General features: G+C 38.6%; 1 protein-coding gene across 5 annotated transcripts in view; it reads left to right on the forward strand.

Annotated features, from left to right (window-relative positions):
* KLHL13 (kelch like family member 13) overlaps positions 1 to 22,621 on the forward strand; it is an 89,276-nt gene that overhangs the window by 45,667 nt on the left and 20,988 nt on the right. For 4 of the 5 annotated variants that reach the window (XM_026066253.1, XM_026066256.1, XM_026066254.1 and 1 more), the window contains one exon: positions 19,404 to 19,545. In XM_026066253.1, the coding sequence (XP_025922038.1) occupies positions 19,404 to 19,545 (142 nt within the window). Of the gene's footprint in view, positions 1 to 19,403; positions 19,546 to 22,302; positions 22,368 to 22,621 lie in introns of those variants that run through there. The other variant, XM_026066255.1, reaches the window with a different exon arrangement.

The following is a 22,621-nucleotide window of genomic DNA, read 5'->3' on the forward strand; positions in this document are numbered from 1 at the left end:
CAATTTTCGGTGTTCTTCTTTATGCAGGGCTAAAAGAAGCGCAGGGTTGTGAAAGTGCAGATAACGTGCAGGTCACGCTAGGAAGGGTTTGCAGGGCTTTGAGAAAGTTTCCATATTGCCTAACACTATTTCTACCTAGTGCTTTCGGTTCCGCAGAGACTTAGTAAATGAATAAAAGTAGGGAGTTAAAGTGCTTGTTAAAGCAGAGCAGCAAATTTCATAGCCATAGCTGATCAGTTGATTGAGCAAACGTTTTTGCCTTTTAACCGTTTAAAGATTGAAAATTCAGTGGCGTGTGTAGAAGATAATTTTTACTGTGCTTAATTTTCTATAAAGTTCATGTGGCGTTCCAAGGGTAAGAATAATATTTTCCAACTAGCATCTTCTCACATCGCCACTGTGTTCAGATGCATCTTTCTCCCTGTGACTTGTTCTTCTTTGAAAGCCCCCGAAGGGAAGTCTTATGGGAAACTGAGAGATGGTTCAAAACTTATTTGTTGGAAATGCATGTGACACAGCACAGTATGCTTACATTTGTGTAAGAGAAGAATTTGAGTTTTGTAACACAGAGCTTTTCTGTAGAAGGCAGCAAAGGCACGTGGGTTGGCAATCAGTATGTGCAAAACATGGTAGCAGCTTAAAGCCTTAAATTGCGCAAAGGTGAAAGAGGATGTTGCAAGAAAAAGGGAAGAATTCTCAAGGCAAACGGTTTTAACTGCATTCCTTCTCTGAAGAGCAGGGAAAGTCACAGAAAAAAGGGTCGTGGTGGTCTGTGAGCGGCCTGCTCGCAGGCGCCGCTGCTGCCTCCTGCGTGTGGTTCGTTCCTGGGGGCGCGGGGTTGGTGCTGCCTGCCCGCCCCTCTCGTTTGGGGCCAAATCCTGCTCGTTGGTCAGTAACGAAGAAGGATGTCGAGGATGGTGGGAGGGGGATCAGACCCATGCTGATGCACAGCCTCGATCGTAGCTGTTTCTGGCCTCGCTGAGTGTTCAGGTCTCTGAAGTGGCACCTTGGGATCCTGCCCGCCCTTCGCTGGCTCTTTCTTACTTTCCCTCCCTCTTCTGCCACCTGCTCCGTGACTTTACGGAGGAGTTTTCTGCAGAAGTGGATGGCATGAGGTCAGTTATTTGCCTTGGTGGCGGTCTGCTTGGTGCAGCTTTGGAAATGCAAGCATGGAAACAAGTACCCCAAAATGAAACACTCCCCCTTTCTCATCTTTTCTATACAGAGTAAGAGCCGCGTGAGAGATTCAGGTAATGAGTAAAACACAATTGCAAGCAAGTTATAAACGCTGGATTCTTGTAATCTTGAAAATGAACTTGTGTGTGAGAAAAATATAAAAGTTAACCACCTTCAGCAGTGCAGTGGCCCCAATAGCTTGTTTGCTGCAATCTGTGCAGTTACCGTGGATCTTTAAACTCCTAAACGCTGGAGAAAGCAGATCTCCAATTTGGTGCTGGAAACGTGCGTGTCTGTAGCACTTACCTAAAAATAACTGTTTCCTCTGCAAGGAGGGCTCTGCCCAGAACTGTAATGCTGCTGTTGGCCTTCGGTACCAGTCAAGCTGGGGACTAAGGGCAAAGCACTGAAATGCCAGGTAAGAAAACAGTGTACTGAGTGGGCATAATAGTCCCGGAGATCAGATGGGTTATTTTCCCTGTATTATTAAACGTGTGACTAAACTGTTATCTTAGTCTTCATTAAAAGAACAGAATAATATACTGAGATTTTTTTTGTTATCTCAAGAATACTTTATGTAAAGCATATAATATTTTTGGCAATCTTTTCTCTGGGAATACGCAACCAATTCGTGACTGTCAAGAAGAAACAGTTGTACTTGATTTGGTTTCCTACCTAGGTGCAGATAGGTGATTCATTCCTCACATGGTTCTTTCTTTTGCAAGTCAAAATCATGTGGCTATTTTTAGAGTACCTGGCAGTGCTGCTTCCCCCAGTGCCATGGTTTTGATTGACTGCTCGCTCCAGTAGCGTGCTCAGCATCAGGAGAAGACGAAGTTGGGTAGTGCTTGGAATTCATATGCTCTCAAAATGTGAAGTTCACTGCTGTAAAGCTCTTTGGTCATTAAACTCTGGCCTAATAAGCATACTGTTGTGCTGCTTTTTAGTTTTACTGTAAAGGTTTTGATTAAGTTGCTTATAAATTAAGTGGAAAAATGAACAAGAACAGCAGCAGCCAGAGGAGAGTAAGTGTCCAAGCGCTAACGTTGCCCTCTGTGCTGAATGATCTCACTGGGGTCAGGAATGACAAGTGACTCCTGCTTCCTGGGTGGACGTTGGTTGACTTAAATACTAAGTCAGTGTCTGGGAATGCCTGGATTGCTTAAGTTTGCTTTTTTTCTTCTCTGTGCAAAAGACAGATATAGAGGATATTGCAAGAGTTACTTTCCAAAAAGTAGCAAATTGATTGTCCTTGGCATCTTCCTTTTATATGAGTATTGCTGCAGCTAATAAAATCTGTAATCCGCTCCTTGGGCTCGGCAGAGCAGGCAGAGACGGACTTTTTAAAATGCTTCTTAGTTGGTTTCACTGGCTGGGCACCTCACATCAGGGAGTAGCAGCACTTGCTTGTTATATTTTAAGATGCTTTCTGTATAATTGTAAATGTAAAAGCAAAATTGGGTATACTAATTCAAAAATTTTTTTTTCTTTGTGGTTTTAACACTTGCTATCTAGCTTCTCTTTCAACTTAACTTTTAGGCCTTCGATGCATATAGGGCATGATCTAGTAGTCTGGTGTTAGGTGTGAGACTGTGTGCACTCTTTAACATATGTGCAGACAGTAAGCTTTCCTGTTAGCCTGTGAGTGCATACACGCTTTTACCAAAAGTAAGAATCCTTGTTTATGCTAAAAATGCCTACTTGCTATTGCAGGACTAGTGTTTCTTAGCCTTTATAGCATATAAAGGTTCTGTTGTCCTACACAGCAAATACCTGTGTAACATTCTTTGAGTAGTAGTTTTTATGGAATTTATTGCCAGTATTAATGCAGCTAATACATAGTGTAAGCTTATTCAGAGTGCTGGGAGAGGGCTCTTCAACTGCTTGTCAGATAGGCACATCTGGTTTTGAATTAGTCCTGAGGTATGATCATCCTGGATTATTTTAGTTCATTACCTATGGTTATGGTAACAGCTTTAAAACCCCAAAACTATTTTGGGGGAAACACTTTCAATAATAATCATAGGCTGCAGAAGCAGCAGTTGTTGCCTAGTGATTTCATCCCCAAAATAAAACTTGATAATGTAGGCTTCACCTCTATTTTGATAAACCTATCAGAGTGCTACTAAATGTTGTTAAAATGCTTAAAAAAATATTTATAGAAATTCTGCTCCCGGTTCTGTTCTTTACTGCTCAGCACCATGTGACAGGGTGTTGGCTTTGTTGCGATAGCATTAAACTGACCTGAAGAAAAGAGAAACTGTCATGAGACTATTCTGAAATCTGTAGAATAAATGTCGTAAATAGTGTTTTGTTCTACTGATGGAATATATTATCAGTGCGCTTTTCTGTAAGGCGGTTTGTCAGTATAGCTGACGCTCTACCTTCCCCCCCCCCCCCCGAAACCTAACTGCTTATGCATGATACCTTGTTAAATTGTCCGTCCCATTTTTAATAGCTTTTCCTCTAAACTCCCCTCTGTCGTCAGCCCCGGGAGGTCACGGAGCGGCACAGAGTGGCAGCGTGGTCCCTGATGGACACCTGAGTGACCGGCTGCTTCCTCGCTTCTTCAGGCAATTTGGGAGCTGCCGGGGGGGGGCTGCTCAGAATTAGATTGTTGATAGCGTCCCTACGAGGACTGCTATTAACAGCGTGCTACTCTCCACTTCTCTGCTGCAGAAGCCAGAGTGATATTTGTGTTCCCATAGCATGTTGTAAAATGCATGAGATTTTGCTCATCCTCCCTGGAAATGAGAATAGGAAAATGAGAGCATCCTGAACCAGAAGCTGTTAGAAGAGCATGCAGAAACCTGCAGTGATTTATGCTTTATTTTATCTTCCTAGCTATGGATTAGAAGGACCGATTTTTGCAATGGGCTTTTTCCATAATGGCATTCTTGTATTGTTTGGTCAGAGCTTGCACAGGAGGAAAACAGGCTGCTGAATTTAGTCACTGATCTCTATTAGCCGTGGCCTAAGGCTATGCTGAGATTTATATCCCATTTGTATTGTTGCAGCTCAAAAGAAGAATGTTCAGAGGATGACAAGTGTATTCTGAGTAGGTATGTTTGCTTCATTTTCATATGAAACCCTTTTTTTTTCTTTTTCTTTTTTTCCTGCTTCCATTGGTCAGAAATCAGGTTAATAGGAAGAGAATATAGTACAGTGCTGCAGTGTCCCTGCTAAGGTAGAACAATAGCATCAGAAATAGTTCTTTAAAAATTAGCTGCTTTTACTAAATAAAGCTGCATTGTGCTGGTGTGCACAGTGCAGTCTTTTTTTTTTCCTTTTTTTTTTTTAAACATATACTGCAGTCAGCGCTTCCCTAACGAGGTGGCACTATTGTTGAGTTAGAACGATAGAATCATCATATTGCTTTAGGGGACAGCAGGATTTAAAAGGAGATGCCTTGCAGCCCTGTCTTACAGATTGGAAGCATCGGTTTAAGGGCATTGGCAGAATCATTTCCTTGTTCCTAGCAGCAGCCACTGCTGTGTCGGTAGCGTGTGGAATGGAAGTCCTAGTTGGTAGTCTGTTATGGAAACGCTGTTTACTGTTATTGTAGTACCGTGGTGACAACATGCCATTGAAATGGAAAACGAGCTCTCCTGCTATCTGGAAATTCCCAGTTCCTGTGCTTAAAACATCCAGGTCATCGCCACTTTCTCCAGCATACATGTAAGTGAGAGAAATGAGGATAATAAGGTGGGATTTCTTTCGTGAGACTACCCTGTGGCAAAATACCCTGTTGTATATTAAATGACATTGGCACTCAGTATTTTACCTTGTTTTTCTGTGTGGACCCTCCGACTTTATCCTGGATGTTTCATGATGGATGTTGTGTCGAGTCTTTCCCTCTTTGTTGGAACGTAGAGAAATGTGCAGATTAAGCCATGCTCATAGAAATATCCTAAATGTTCATTTGCAAACTTCATGTTGATGTGAATTTGTAGAGCTGATCTTGAATTGATAAGTTGAAGCTTTGAGGCAGGCTTTATTTGTAGTGTATATGCTACCATTCCCTCCTCCTGCAACTGAGCATGGAATCACCTGCTGTATTGTAGTGCACTTTTGTTTCTGTGAGTTCTTATATTTAAAAAAAAAAAAAAAAAAAACTTGCTTTGGTCCTCATCTATTCTTTAAAGTCCTAGCCTTAATACAAATGTAATGTCTTATATTTTAAAAGGTTACAGTAAAAGCTTAAAACATAAATATAAATCATTAATATTTGAAAAATATATATATATAGCTTATGCAGGTTGTCCATGTGAAGAAGCTTAATACAAATGAGTATTTCGATACACATGAAAACAGTATGCCTTTGTTCATCTTGCCAAATCTTGGTAAAGCTTATATTCACCTTTTGTTGCTGTGAGCTTTGTATTAGCATATACAGGTGGCTTTTTCTTTCTGAAATAAAACTAAAAGTAGGCTACTCTACTTGCTTCTGTCTTTGTTTAAGGAAGCAGCTCTTTCAAAATGAGGAGGAGTTGCTTTAAAAACCACACATGTAATAGTGTAGATGGCTTCTGGTATCTGGAAAATTATTATAAAGGCTACTGCTTTCCAGTAGTATTCTAGCATAATAGCTACGGTATTTGTACTTTTAAGCTTATATTGTCTTTTTGTGAATAGGCTTTTGCTTCCTCTGCTGTAGGTACGTGTTGTAAGAAATACATATCATACGTATTTACAGGTTCTGTAAATATCTTTGTGTGTGTGTGTGTTGAGAATTGTAGTGTTAATCAGTAGGGCTGAAACAATACAAAAGGCACAACAGAAGCGTGGCCACTATTGTTCTCGGTGAGAAAGGCTGGCGATTAGGAGCTAACCTGGCTATACATAACCTGTGCTGTGTGTGCTCCGATTTTAACATTAATTTTCATAAAAGTTCTTCAGCTTCTTCTTTGGGTACATCAAACATGCTTAAGGCTATTAGAAAATCAGCTATTTCCAATAAATGGCTAGTTGCTATGAGTTTATTAAAATATGACTAAATGCAGAAAAAGTATCATGGAAAAAAGAGTTGTGAGGACTTGAAAGCTGTTTCAGGGAAATAATGACTTGAGTGTTGTCTGATTTTGTTTTTTAAACTATAGGATTTATAAAATGCAAGGAATAGACTAGTCTGATATATCTGCTGCTGAAATTGAACATTTCTTTCATGTATTGCCTTTAAATAACTAATCTCTTCTGTGTATGCTCCAGCATTTATTATAGGGATCATATGGCTGATTATCTCAGTGTGTTAAAAGTATGTGGGCATGTTTAGTAATCATGCGTGACTATATGATGCTGCCCTTATCTGGAGCATGAGAGCTATGTGATCAGCAGTCTTAATCATCTTTTTATAATGATATAATGCATCCCAGTGCTTACAGAGATGTATTTCTTCACTGATGCATAAGTCCTGACATTAGCAGGACTTTTAAATGTAACATTAAAATTATACCCCATATTATAAAGAATGAGAAACATTACAAGATGGCACCTATTTGATTAGATAGTATATATCGACTGCTAAAAACAGCCTTGTGATTTAGGTTGACCAGTAAAATAGGTGGTGTAATTTTTTTTTTTCTCTCTCATTGCAAAGATTACACTAAATTTGCTAAATGTTTTACGTGACATGCAGGGGCTTTTAACATTGGTATTCATAAGTTTTCTTTCATTAGTAGTATTCTATGTGTTGAGAAAAGACTTAACGTTTCAAGTAAGACTCAAAAGTGAGTGACGTGAAATGGAACATCTACTGATGTAAAATATATGACCATAAGACTCTTGCATTTACAACACTTCTATACTTTTTGGATCTAGAATATATAAATGTATAATTGAACCCTTAATCCCTTTAATACTTGGCATCTAAATCTTATAAAATAAGTTTGTAGTGCAATTTGGAATGTAAAATATATTGGTAACAGTAGGGTGGTTTTAAAGTATTTCACTTCTACATGAAGTGAAATTGCAAACTTTTCAAATTTTTCCTAGTAAGTTGACCTTAACTTTAAATGCTTCATCCTACTTATTGTTTATAAGCAACTTCTGTAGGGGTTAAACTGGTTGCCAGGTGCCCTTGATTTTATTAGTGGTTTATGAGGTTTGTGTACCTGATACCTGAACTCTGCCATAGTTTCACTGCATTGGAAAGCTGAGACTTGCGGTTATGAGCCTGTTCGGCTTCTTGGATGAAGCAGGCATCTATGTACAAAGCACCACCATAAAATGGTTATTTGCCCTGTAAGTCGTGTAGCTGGATCAGTTTACCTACAATTTCTGATTTTAAAGTTTGTGATGAGTTCCAGAGGTGCAGCGGGAAGGCAAGAGGGCTCATTTAGGAGAGTCTTCTGCTGGACGAGGTTTGTACCCAGGCAGCATGCGAAAGAAAGCACCTGTTTAAGCTGAGCTGATGAGTTTGTAGGGAAATATATGGTTCTGTTAGTGGGAAGTTGGCTGTTTTCACTGGTTCTGGTACTGCTTTCCTGGGAATGGAAAGGGGAAGCAGTGAATCGCTGCTTCTCGGTTGGTGCTGCTGTTCCCCACCAGTTGCAGGTACAGTTACAGTTCACAGATATTTTCAGAATATCCTTAACTGCAAGAAGTAACTCTTCACGTTACCCAGAGGGCGAAACGTCCCTTGCAGGGAAATGCAGACGTCCCCTGACTCCTGGTGGAACTGGTGCAGAACAGCTTGAGCGTTTCCACCAGTTGGGCGCGAGATCCGGGGGTGGTTTCTGGGGAAGAGCAGGCAGCGTTACAATGGGAGTGTTGGCGTGTGAACAACAGACGTAGGTACAACGCAGCCTGACTAGTGCTTGAACTATCAATTTGCAGATGCGTACTCCCGTGCATGCCTTTATCAAGCTATTTTACATTTTCTTTCATGGCACGTGCGTCACTGAAGTTTTGGATATAGATTCCTTTTGTAGAAATGAGTGCAACAGCTATTAAGCGAGTGTATGCTCCACTAGTGAAATTGTATGTTCATATCTGCTGTTGTGTTGACTATTTGGGGCAGACTTAGGTCACTTAATGTTAGTGTGGTCAGGTGAGCAGTTCAGCAGGTGAATCAGAGGAAAGGACAAAGTGAGTAATAGCGCGTAGGAAACGTGGCGTTCCTTGGAGTTGTAGGCGTGCATTGACGGCCACAATTTAAAAAGGAACAAAAAACCCTGACTGGCGTAATTAGAAGTTAAGAATTGAAACACTGCTTTAGAGAGGGTGGAGAACAGTACAGAGTTTCACTGAATAAACACAGTTTAAAGTGTATCAGAGTATGTGTCCTAATTATTGAATGATCACAGATCGTGTTGTCTAATGCATTACGAACTGAAGGGAGAATTCTCTTACTTCTTCCCAGCAGTATGTCCTTAATACTGTTTTCCAAATTTTCCATGCCATTGACGTGATTGAAGAGATGTATGGGGAAACTCTGGACACTGGAGTACTGTCATGCACTCCAAAAAAAGAATTCAATAATACAGAAATACTATTTTTGCACTAAATAGAAATGAGGATAATGAGAACTTCTATAATTCTGATCTCATGTGAGAATGATTGTTAGCTGTTTTCTGAAAAGCTAGATGTTAAGTGTTTTCAATCCTCAGGGTGCTGTGTTTGAAAAAAATAAGTAAATTTTAAATTCTTAATACAGAATAACTGGTTTGTAACCTCAGTGCCTTCTAGCTTTTTATGTTGAACAGCGTTTTGATACTTTGAGTGGAAACTAACCTTTGAATGTGTTTTCATAAATAACAGGCTAAAGTTAAGAGAAATAAACAAATATGGTGATACAAATATATTATTATCAAAGTGTTTGCAACAAAGTATGTCTATCCAGAGTCACGTGTTTTTAAATTTGTCTGATAGGAAATGCTGTACTGTAATGCAAATCAGTTATTATGTAGAAAAGTTGAAGAAATTCTTAATACTTGGGAGTGATCAGTGTTAGTTTCAGCTGCTTATGTAAGTTAAAGTTCTTGTGTCTTCTCCCAAATCTCTGATTTGCTCTACAATGAACTTAAATTTATACTATACAATGTTGTGTACTTAAAAGAGAAAAAATGTTTCTGCAGTGACAAATAATTCATCAGAGACCATCTGTATTAGGTAGTTTTCTTGAGACCACCCTACATGTCTCTACAGTTTTCGTTGGTCATATTCAGTAAATAAACCGTTTTGCTGGGCTTTTGAGCATTTGACAGATTAGCCCTTATTCGCACCAAGGCAAAGGCTCACCTGTCTTTGGCTGGGTTTCCATTCTGAGCAATTGCTTCCTCGATAGTTCAGATTTCAACAGACTGGAAGTCGACATGCAGGCTTCCCAAAATATTTTTTAAAATAATCCAAAAATGCATGCAAACAGCTGAATTGGGGGCGAGGGGGACTACAAGAGGGTTATTTTCTGAAAGTAGAAGGCAGCTTTTAATCCCAGTCATTTTCTTCATAGACTTCTTATTTGTGCTTGTTAATCTTACTTTTGCTGTTTTAAAATATTAGGTTTTTCAATAGAATATTCCAAGTTGGAGATGTGAAACTTTGTTGTAGCATTAAATTGGCAAAAACAAAAGAGAAACTGGTTGTTGTGAAGGTTCCCAGTTCCAGTGCTTTTTCTGTGCAGACTTGATGCTGTGGTTCTCAAAATCACTCTCTGCTCTTTATGCAGTATGATGTTGCAATATTGACATTATGTTGTGACATGCTAAAGTGTCTTTATTGGACTATCTTGAATATGTTGCTCAGCCCATTCTGCCAGAACGTCACATCTGCCAGTTTGTCATTTTTGCCATTATTTCCTTGCTATTGAAGGAAAACATTGTTGCGCAGTGACTGCTGTCACTTCCTACTCGCCAGCCTTTATTGAGATATGGTATTTTCCACTGAAGTTTGGGGGTACCCAGGGATTTTTGTAGTAAGCAGTTGGTGAATATTGGGGTTTGAAAATGAGTCCCTTGTTCTAAGTGATAATAGTGGGAATAGCAGTGTAAAAATGTGTAGACATGACATTAAAATGGAGGTGCACATTCATATTATTGCTGTATTACTTTGTCTAGCAATGACTGAGAAAAAAATCCTTGCAACACCTAAGTTGCAAAAATGTGTTTTTCATGGCATTGACAAATAGCCCACACTTGTTATCTGACATGCTTAGATTTAAACTCTTTATGATCTGGGGGGAAAAATATTTTACAATTTGAAGTAATAAAAAAAGGCAGGAGATTGTAATAAAGGAATGATAAAACAACTGTGATAAATGATAAAGGAAAAGGAATGGTAGAACAGACCTTGGTAGCAGAAGGAGCAACGGTTAAATAACAAACTGTAATGTCAGAATATTTTTGTCTTTTTTGATAGCTTTTAAGCTGTCAAAACTATCCTGGATAGCATATGGACAGAAAACTGTTCTGGGACAGAAAGAGGGGATATGGAAAGGAGTTCTAGGTCCGATACTGCAATGCAAGGAAATGTTTGACCAAATCTTGAATGCACAGATAACACCTTAGATAGACAAATATAGGTTTTAGTCCATTAATTTTGCTTTCATTCTAAGGAATCATTCTGCCAGTTTTAACAATTTCTATGTGTGTATATAAACTAAATTTAAAGACGTGTCAGATCTGTAATCTCCTTGTGAATGCCGAATGTTTTTCTTAAGTGTTTTGTACTGCCTGGGAAGTATTCAGCTGCCTAGCTCCAGTTATGCCTTGCGTTTTGAACACTTAAGAGTAATTATAAAGGGCAGAAGATTAGGCTGCACTGACAATGTACATCCTAAAAGTGGAGCCTCTGAGCGATGGCTGTATTTTACCTTTTCGAACTTCAAGGAAATTAAAGTAGTTCTGCTTCTGTAGAAAAGCTACAAAGCATGCGTGCTTGCCCTGCTTTTTCTCTTCTTAATGATAGAAATCAATAGCGTAACGACAACTTTGGCAAAATGTCATTAGAGAACTATTTCTAATTCAGAGTCATTAAACAATTTGAGTCTGCAAATTTGAGCTAGAAATGGCTAAATGAATGTAAACCCTTTGTCAAACAGATAAATGCGAATGTTATATTAAGGGTCCCAGAGAGACTAAGTACTGTTAGGAAAAAAAGCTTTATAGCAATGACTGCACCAACTATTGCTTTGTTTCGGTGGAAAACAAATTTGGTTTAACCGAGGGGCCGTAATTATGCAGCAAACAGTTTGAAACATCTGATGAATTTTGATTTTTTTTTTTTAAGCAGGAATTTTGAGGAGAATCTTTTCTGTGCGTGTGTCCTTGGAAATTACACCTGAACAGCCTGGCTGTGCTGTGTATGAGGGAGTAGGTTGTTGTTGCTGATATTATTGCTCAGTCCTCTCCTGCTGGTTTTGTGGGACCTAATTTTGTGCTGGCTTTGGTGCCATCGCAGACTTAAAAGGGGTCGAGCAATGTGGAGAATATCCTCATTTCTCTCTGCCTCCCCCGCTTCCACACAGATCCATTGGCATTTGGGACAGTCATCACTTATTTAGTCATCTGAGTATTTCTACTAGCTTTTCTCACTTCTGTGTACATCATGAGCCCGTGTGCTTGGGTAGAGACTTTACGCCAAGACTCATGATTTCGTGTGGCAGTCCAAAGAGACCTCACTATAATCTGGAGGAAAAACATAAATTCAAAATGGCTAGATGTTTCTGCACTGGTCCCCAAACTCGGTTTCTAGAATAACTTGCCTTGAGCCCGACTGTGATTCTGTGTCCGAGTCGCTGAAGCCCAGGTCTGAGCGTGTCCTTGTTCCCCTGGTGGCTTTGATACCTTCAGCGGTTGTAGTTACAGGGCTTCTCCTTGAATTCTGATTTAGAGGGGCTCAGTATCGGGTTACCAAAGAAAAGCTTACATATTCTGCCGTTGTATGCTGATACATAAACAAGTTCAGGTGTAAAAAGTGTGATATTCAAATACAAGCTCTTAAATTCACGCCGTAGTAGCTAACAGCAGCGTTAATCCATTGGAGGTAATGATTTGTTAACTTTGGGTTGTGGCGACCCTTTTCAAGTAAACAGCATGAAAATGCAGTTTACTTTCTCTTCTACATGAGAGAGAAAAGGTAAGAAATGCATATCAGTAACCTGACAAATGCAGAGTATTTCTAGGTGAACTATCACATCTCTAGTTCATATGTTAAAAAGCATCCTTTAAATTGTTCAGTAAAACAGTGACATGTGAAGCGGATCGCATGTGACTAGTGCTCATCGTAGAAGCCTTATGAGTAGGAACTGGGGTGTGTTTTAAGTGACAGGTGACTTAGTGCCTTCCAGTGCTGCTGTTTTGTCCATCCTAATTTCAGATCATCAGCAGCAAAGGATACAGAGCATGAACCCGAATGCGCTGTGCCAGTACCCGTATGCCCCCAAAACAACAGCGGGAGCTCCAGAAGCCTCTTTGCTAAACATTTTGGCTGATCTGTTAGACAGATCAGCCTGTCAACCTCTCGGAACAAAAATTACCTTTTGTCTTTGTTTTCTCTTCTGGCTGGAGTCATGCATATATTTGGAAAATGTAAACTTAGGTTTCCTGTGCAAACTTCTGCTGTATTTTTATAGTAAGTAATTGTGAACAAATGATAAATGTGGTTACTTTTACTGATACTGCAGAAGAACGAAGTTACAGAAACTCCTGTTGAAAAGTAGTAATAAAAAGATGAGAAGTTATTTTAGGGGAGGACAAGAGTAAGAGTAACTTTGCTGGAATAAAGAATTTCCCGAAAACGTATGGGTAGAAGATGCAGAATGGAAGAAATGTGAAATGCCATGATTATGCAACTTGTTCATCTGCATTATAATAATATTTGTCTGTCTTTATATCAGCATGCATGATGAGATATTCTTTTATACAACATTGCCATATCAGTTACACTTATTGAGCTCTTAGGTGGTCACGTAATTTATCGGGGAATTCCTAGATTCATTACTCAGGAAGCTGGAACATCTGTTCATAAGGGGAAGACAGTGAGATACTCAATACTTACATTATTTTTTGGCAGACTAAGCATACTAAGAATATATTTTGGCAGACTAAGCATGTGAAATAAAGAATTACTATATATTCTAGTAATAGCTGGAACTTTCATTGTATTTCAGTTGGCCTTTTCATTAATAGTTTCATCAGCAAAACATATACTCAGTTGCATGTACTATAGCCCTGTAATATACCAGATTTTTTGATAGAATATAAAATAATAAAGATTTGTCCTGTGATAAGATCATAATATGAAATTGAAATCCAGTTCTTCCTTTGATAAATTCCAGAGTACTGGCACATGCCAAGAGTAGTTTCTGAAGATGCCATTTACCAGTGACCAGAACACTTGCAGTCATGGTTCACTGGATAGTAATTTGACAAAGAAAATAAGGTTATAATCCTTTCAGAAACAAGCCATTGAGCATTCACCAAATTAAGAATGCTCTGTCTGGGCAATATTGCTTTGGTAAGCTTGTACTGAGTTAKGCAGAGATTGTGGGTTTTAAAATAAATCAGGGAACATGTGCTCTGAAATATCTGTAGATGTAGGCTGATGCTCTTCTTTTTGCGTTCCAAGACCATGCACTGTACTCTGACCATTTCAAACAGATCAGTGATTTACTGATATAAATGAACAAGTTCACTGTAATAATTTCCGTAGTCGCCTTGTTTCTGTCGCATCAGAGTTCAATTTCTTACTACGAAAACATTAGAGAATTGTTTTATTTCATTCCTGTCACTGAGCGCTGTACAAAATGGCAACTCCACACCTGAATATTTTAGTTGAGAGTAAAAGAGTTTCCACAGATTCGTGCTTATCAGAAGTCACTTTTATATGAACTATTTTAACAGGTTAATATTTGCTGAGTGCTTTAGAAAGCAATTTGCCTGCTGCCTCTGTGAATCGGGTTGTAATTCAAGCCAGCTCAGAAATATTTGTCGGTATTGGCTGGAAAGTTCCATTACTTAAGACCAATTTTGAAAGAAGATACAAATTCTGGTTGTATCCGAGATGGAGACAGATACCTCTGTCAGCCAAGCCACAGGTACAGATCGAGTAAGGTTCAAATTCTTGGTCTGACTACCGACTCTCGTATCCTGTCCTGACCGTCAGGTTATAGCCTCTGCTGCTGTACGTATTTCTGCTCTCCTTTTGAGGTCAGTCCTTGCAGCCTACATAAATCGCTGCAGATACTCTAGGGAAGTGGTATACAGAATTGGGAGTAGTAACGGAGAGCAGTCCTGCAAATGCTTTTGTCTGCGTATTTTCAAATTTCTTTAATATATTCCAGAAATACTCAGCTCCCTAACGCTTGTGCTGGTCCAGATGCTTACCTGTGCCTCTTTTCTGCCTGTAGGTGCTAGCAATTAAACTTAGAAACTCGTTATGAAGACCCATTGCGATGATTTTCACTTTCCAGTCATCTTTTCATTAACGGAAGCTGCTTCTTGTTCTTGTTGTTATCCCTCTACATTTTGTCCTGCGTTGTGATTAGATTTAGGGAATTATATACCTGACTGACTAGCGTTTAAAAGCCACTGAACTTTATTATCTCTTTTGAATAAATGAGGTGAATGTAGAATGATATTACTGAATTGTTCTAATTTAAATTTCATCTTCTCCACAAAGGTGATACTTAGCCATATCACTGCAGCATGGTTTTCTTCTACCTGAGCTCAACCCCCCCCCCCCCCCAAAAAACAAAAAACCACTATTTTAATATTTTTTGTAGCTCAACATTTGGCTTAGGGTCGTCTTTCTAGTTCTAAAGTTCTAGTTCTAAAGCTAATTGCACAAACCCTCTAAGAGGGTGTTCAGGTAACTTCTAGTGGATAAGCAAGATTAAAAAGGATACATGTAAAGAGAAAAATGAAGAGAATCTAGTTGCTCCTATAATTATGATGGAAAACTGTGCAGACCGAGTGTATATGTTGAAAGTGGTGTTAATATCTGTATTTGTAGCAACATTTTGTGAATTATCACTGCATGCTGTTGTAGTTGTCTCCTCCAACTTTTTTTCACCCTGATTAAAAATGCTACTGCTGCACTTCTTGTTTAATGACTTCTATTGATCAGAACAATAGAATTAATTAGAAAATGAATTAGCTTTCTTCTTTGGTAGTATGCTTAATAGTGATATACTGTACTTACAATACAGTACAAATCAATATATTTACATTCATTATTATCTAATTAGTTATAGTGCTTGGCAGACCTGTGTTAATGAATATAAATAATGCAGTTGGTAACAGTGCCTAAACAAGGCAGATGTACTTACTGTGTGTGCACTGGGAATTCAACTGGGTGTAAACTCACGTGAACCTTTGTGGCCTGGACGTAAGTGGCAGAGCTGTTTTTGAATATTAGCTTTACAGCCCCCAAAATGGAACTTGTACTTTGAATAATTTGAAATCTCTTTAGAGGACAGTTTTTTAAATGAATCTTGTTATATATAACGTACTATTTGTCTTCATTTCTTTGTCTACTGGTATCAGTGCAATGTGTAAGCACTTTTGCATTTCCGTTGTCTTGCAAAGATGAGTAGCTTCTATTGTTATGTGAAGATAAATGTTGAAACTGGTACAATGCCAGTGGCAAATTCAGAATATCTGTCACTTTGGGAGTGCTGTTTCCTTCTGTATGTACGTCACAGTACTGGGGTTCAGCAGACCGGTATACAGTTTCCAGGTCTTATTGCTGACTTGCACTGTAACTTTTGCCAAAATAAACTCCTAAATGTCACTTTCTGCATAATGACAGCATGTGCTGGTCCTTCCTAAACTGTTAAGCAAGCTGTAGGTTAAAGATGCAGTGTATATAAAACAACATATTTTTTTTCCTTTGGATGGGAATGAGGGGGGATTTAAAAAATTGTTTGTGGATTTTATTTAAACTTGCAGTAACCTTCCAGAAAAGAAAACAATGTCATGATTTCAAAGAGACAAAAATCCCTAAATGTTGAATGGGGTGCAGCTGAGGTAGAAGAGTTGATTTGTTTGATTAGTACAATGCATCTTTACAGTAACTTGTTTTTGTCTCTTTAATATGGACTAGGTCTCTGTGTTGGCAGTAGACTGTTAGAAGCATTTGTGTATTGCAAACATTAAAGGCCTCATAATAGCTGTTTAAATATAAAGCAAAGACTAGTATTAGAAGAACAATATTGTCTGGTTATCTTTAAAATTATTCTCACTGAGTCAAATGCAGCCAAGTTAGCATTTGAGATTAGAACTGTAACATTTATATTTCTGGATTTTTATAGCATTCAGGTTTGCATTTTTAATGTCTAATTAGCGTACACAAGCTGTATTATATTCCTGTACATATCTAACAGCAATTGTAGAAGAGAAACAATGAAAGTGTCTTCTGCAGAATAGCATCAAGGCAATTCTGTACAGAGAGGCTTGTGAGCTGCTGAGCTTATATGTATGATAGAAATATTAGACAACTGCCCATTATGTATTGAAAATCAGATAGGAGAAATAATTGCTTGAAGCCAAATCTCAGCTCTGTTAAATGCATGGTTTTGTATTATAAGTGTTTTAAAATATATTGTATTCTCTCTATTGTGTATGCTATAGTAACAAGGTATCATGTTAGAGGTGCTTTTAGGACAAAGCTTGGAAAGTTTTATGTAATTTGTATTCAGAGATGTGTATAAAATAAGCTGTGTGCTCTGTATTGGCAAACACTAGTGGAGATGATGCCAAATCCGCTACCAGGGAAGTGCCAAATAGACTGTCGTTTGCCAGGATATGCAAGTTGCAAAGTGCATGCTCTTTCCAGTATTTACTAGTCTCCTACTGGTAGGAGTTCAGATGCAAGTGGGTAAACACCTTAATGAAATGTATTTTGGGTAGGTTGCTTTTTCTCATTTTTCCAGTATTTCGGCTCACTTTGTGGTAGCAATGTGATATTTGGCCCAGTCCAGGTGGGGAAGTGCTTGTGGTGATGGTGGCTGCTGGGTTGTTGGACCTTCTAGAAGGGAGCTGTGTAACGGCGACCAAAACACTGCTGCTTCCTAGCGGCCAGTCCAGAAAAGTGGTCTCATTATTACTGCTGTTGTTGGAATAAATGCATCACGGTCAAGGTCTTTGCCTTCATTTGCAAACATTATAAAGTACGCTAGCTGTTGAGAAATGGAAATAGCATGTGGCAGCCATGGTAAAAAGTTCATGCCAAACTGGCAAGCAAGTTGGTTTGCTTCCCCCCAGCCCTAATGATTGAGGAGTGCGTTTTCTGAGTTTAAAAAGAGTCTTGTAACAGCCTCTTCATATAATGGCTATCTGATTTGACATTTTTGGAAGACCTTCAAGAGCATATGCAGTCAAATTAATGCTAGTTGAATCTGCAGCTCTTTCCCGCCCACGCTCAGAAGTTTCCCAACGTTATTTTGTGTTTCTTCTCTTAGAAAGACATGTAAACAAATTTAAAGACTGAATGTCCTTTGAAACCACAGTAGACTTTCCTTGATGTTATTATGTTCGAACTAACAAAGAACTAGAACAAAATGAACAAAAAATCTTCTGGGTCGCGAGCTAGCAACTGCTTTGCTGCTGTGTTATGTTGAATGATGCATTTATTGTATGCCAAGGATAGCCTGGAGAACACTTTTCTGAGTATGATATACTATGTAAAAAATTTTATTTAAACCACACTCTGGATTTGTTTTATGAATTGGAAATCACTCTGTTTTTAAAATGGCTGAACTATTGCATCCTTCAGTACCTCCACATTTAATGTAATTTTTTGGATGTATGAATATTGGGTTACTGCATTAGAAGGCAAAGCTATTTAGCTGTACCCTTGTTCCTACAATGTTATGTCTGTGTGCATAAAATCTCACTGTTTCAAACCCATGTAGACTGTTGAATGGTGAATTTGTTTTGAGTATGTTTTCATAGCTGACCTTAAGTAACCATGGGTTTGAACAAGGCACATCAGTGCTATCAGAAAAATTCATAAGTTTCAGAAACTGCTATAAGTAGTCAACATACCAAAAAAAAGGGGGAAATTAAATTATTTTTTCATCTGCACATTCCCATTTTGTCCTTACATAGTGATCCCAGTCAAATCTTGGGAGGAAGGAGAGGGGAACTAATTTAAACGCATACTTGTCGCTTATTTAAAGTAATTTCTGAAACTAGTTTGGAGGCCAATGTTTTTACCTGCATGTAAAAATTTGGAAAGCTTTTTGTATCTGGGATTTGCAGCACATATGTCAAGTTGATATGAATCTTTTTGGAAATATGGAGTCTTTATTAATAATGAAAATTCCCTCATCTGTGAGTTAACAATGTATGCTTGCTAATTAATATTGTATATATGCACATCTGTAGAGAGAGCATGCATTATGTTGGTGTGCATGCCAATAGGTAGTATATTAAATCATGGAAATTATGGGAACTAGTTATTAATATTTCTAGAGATTAGGTTTATTTATATTTTACAATAATTACAGGTTAGGATAGATAGAATTTTATATGCACATCTCTTTATGTAAATCTACTTTACATCTCAAGATTAAAGCGATAGGTCAGTAACAGTGCAGTAATTTTTTTAGCAGTGCTACTTAAAAATAGCCCTTCCTATTTAGATTGGAGAGTAATTATTTGGGATCAAAATCACATGTACTGATTCTTCACACTAACAAATATTAAGTGAAAATTATAGGAAGTGGTTGCCTGCAATAGTCAAGTACTGAATTTCATATCCTAGAAGAGTTCTTCTAGTTATGTATTTCTAAAAGTAGTTTAACTTACTGTTTGAGACTCCACTAGATATGTTTTCTATTGTTGTTTTCATACTTGAGCAAGCTGATACAGCCCATAAAAAATAAAATTACTTAACTTTAAAATTGCCTTTAATGTTTTAATCTTTTGGCTTTCCATGGCAATCTGGCATGGTGAGATACTTGATTTTGAATGCCGAATGCCTGAAAACATCCTAAAATACTAGAAGCACAAATAGAAATAAAACAGTGCCCAAGTTTCTTAATCTTGGGGGAGAAAATATAGCTGAAAATTAGAATTCTAAGTTAGACTGCTTAGATAGTCTAACACTTCCCTTTCTTAGGTTAGGTGATGGGGACCAATAAGGACCGGTTGTGTTGCCTGCTGATTTTGCCCCATAGCCTCTATGCTGTTACCTTTTACCTGAGAAGACTGTGGTTTTAATACACAAGGGCACTGAATGAAAATGAATTTGCTCTTAAGGCTTCTGTGTTCTCATCTTCTTAGATCTCTGGTGGAAGAGGAGGACCCTCATATGAAAGTATCTCTGGGGAGCAGCGATATGGGCGTCTCTGCCCATCTACAGTCTTCGAAGACAGGGACCACGAGATTTTTCACCAGCAATACGCACAGTTCTGTGGTGTTACAGGTAATTGCTTACTCTTGTGTTGCTAATGACCTGTACGGAGAATTTGGAAGGCTCTATAAGCCATGCCTCCACTCTACAGCCTTTTCAGACTAGCAGTTCCTGAAAAGCCTTGGAAAGCGTGTGTTTGGGTGCTGTGCTGACGGTGCCCCGAAGCATCATGGCTTGTCATTTCTTTTCCTGAGAGTTAAAGGTTCAACTTTCAGCAAAAGCTTGGAAAAACTGACCTTTGGAAAAACAGCCAACTGCCTGCAACTTCTGCACGGCAGCAAAGGAGCCCACACATTGCTGGGAAGCCTGCTTTTTCTGCAGAAAGAAAGATGCTCTATTTTCTGAACAGATACTTTATTTTATTTTTATTTTTTTGTCACTGTATGTTCTACAGAACTACCTGTGAAATGGCCTGCAGTCTGACAATTAGCTAGGCAAACAAGATGTTAATAGCTATTAAATCAATGAGTTTCATGTTCTTGCAGTTAGTGTATATTAAAGAATAGCTGTTATGCTGCAGGTAGCAGGTGACTTTAATTTTTGTCAGTCACGAATGAGTATCCCTCTTTCTCAAAATGCAGAATCTTCCCTGTTGATAAATCTAACACTTTCACTGCTCTGTATTTCTTTTTTAATCTTCAAAAGTTTTGTATTAAAAAAGAAAAAACACCACCAACAACAGAACTTTTGACCATGTAGCAAAGGTGCTGTAGAGCCTACAAAAGAGAAGAAAAGGAGATGAAAGGTGATTGGTTGTGCTCTAAAATCTGACCAAAATATATTCATATATTCAAAACTGTATCAGCTAACTTCCACGAAACTTTATTTTTCTAACATTCTTATATGTTCTGCAGATTAGCGGTTCTGCTTGTCTGTGCTTATGCTAAAAAAACAAATTAACTTTAAATGGTAAGATCATTTTAGTGTAAATGTGTAATTGCATAAAACATTTGGCGTGCTTGCTGTTAAACTTGCTAACAAGATTATTTTTTTAAGGTTGGGTACTTTTTGTAAAGCCTGAGGTATTCTGAAATCTGTTAGATGAGTTACTAGGTCTGTGATGATCTCTTTCTTCCTGTGAAGACTGAGTAAATCATCTGTTTTAAATCCATGTTTAGTGACTATTGTAACTACAAAAAATTAGCTCAGAGAAATTAAGATGGTTGTAGCTCTGGCTTTTTAAAAGTCCAGTGGTTCCACATAGCCACATCTCTAGCAACACTTGGAAGCAGCCCTGAGCCTTTCCATGCGGGGGACATTACAGGTTTGCACTGTGCTTCGTGAAGCCTGTGCAGATCACTGCGATCCTGCTCACTTCTACATGAAGCGCCATTCTGATTGGAAGATTGTAGCGGAGTCGTTATCTTGAGGCGCGACGTCTTAAAACTAATATCCTGGTTCCCTGTTGTACTTTTGTGTCTGTTTAGCCACAAGCAAACTATGGAATTATACGGGGCTACCGTATGGTAGTGCTTTCTTCTAACAGATAAAAACGTTATGCCCTAAAACTTTAAGAATCTAAATATAAAAGCATTTTATCTTCTTGTTTCTGCTGGGGATTTTACACATCGTACAAAACCAAGCTTAAAACTTGGATGGTTCTGGCTACTTTCCAGCGCAAGCTTTCTCAGGAGCGCAGACTTAGGTATGCATTGAGTATGGCATAATTCCTTGGAGAGCTGCCATCAGCGAAGGAGAGTAGTGGGGAGAACAAAACCATAAAACACCAGATGCAGGGTTGTGCTGTGCTCAATTTGCACATTATTAGAATGAGATTCTGTCCTCAGTTTTCTAGCAGCAAAGATATTTGCTTTTAATGTGGGTAAGGACATAACAGCAAATAAGGATATTGGGAAGCCTAGGCCAAGTGTTGAGATCTTATTTCTTCCTCATCCTAGTCTTTTCTTCACAATTTGAGCCAATGGAGAACTAGTAGTTGTAAAGCTGTGTTTGTAAAAACTACAGGGTTGTTCAAGTCCTTGAAATACATCAGTTTTGTAAGAGCTGAGAATAAGGGGTTTGCGTCTCTGAATGCCTGAGTTTGTGAATTGTGAAATATCTGATTCTCTTGTGCATCAGAAATGAGCTGTTCTGGGTGAGGTGGAAGGGACTATAAGGAATGTGGGAGGTCTCCATGTTTCTCTGCAGTTGAAGACTGCTGCCGATAGAGGAGTCCTGCTTCCCCTGTTTATTGCCATTGTCTTGCAAGCCTGATACCATAATTACAGTCCAGTTTCTTATGACCCGTAGAGAGAGTCCTGGCTTCAGTGCAACGCTGTGTCGTGAGTTATGCTGCTGATTTGACTTGGTGTGAAAGCTTGGCAATAAATATCACACAAGATGCTATAGAACATAATCCTGTGTTGGCTTCTCGTATTTATTAGAGCTAATAATTCACCTCTTCATTTGTACTCTGTCCTTTTCTGTTTGACAAATTTGAATGTCCTTCTCTGCTTATCTTTGTAGCTTTAAAATACAGCCTTTCTTTAAGGTATCTTAAATTTTATATCCTAGGAGCTGATGCCAAGACTTCCTCAAGTGATAAATCTATAAAGGCAATATTTGCATGTTTGTTAGTACTTGAAAAAAATCAGATGATATGCCTGGCTGAAGGAAACTGTTTTATGTTTGAGCTTCTGTTCTGCAGTGCATGAAGGAGGCTCATGCCTCCTCATGAAGGAGACTCATCTGCCAGTATCCCCAACCAGGCGTACATTTGGAGGAAGATCTTTCTTTAGCGTACTGTTGCAGACGACTGTTTCTTTTATTACAGTTAGCACTGTACTTCAGTGGAGTAAGTACTTCAGAAAAGGAAGCAGAGCAGATATACTAACGTAAGAGCATATTTTGGAGCTTGGCTTGGTAACATTGGTAGTAAATTTGATAATGATGTAACCAGGTGACTGCTTTCCTTGCAAGCCCCAGCATTTTGCAGCCTCTTAGGTTGCAGAGCACTTGAATGGTATGGAACAGAAATATATCCAGGATGAATGTGTGTCCAGAATGGGTAGGTCACAAAGCGATGATATCTGTCCCTACCTAAAACAGCTTATGGAGTATAAGCTGTTGAAAAAAACTCCTTCTTGAA

Source organism: Apteryx rowi, unplaced genomic scaffold, assembly GCF_003343035.1.
Source record: "Apteryx rowi isolate R43461 unplaced genomic scaffold, aptRow1 scaffold_24, whole genome shotgun sequence".
NCBI classification, from domain to species: Eukaryota; Metazoa; Chordata; class Aves; order Apterygiformes; family Apterygidae; genus Apteryx; species Apteryx rowi.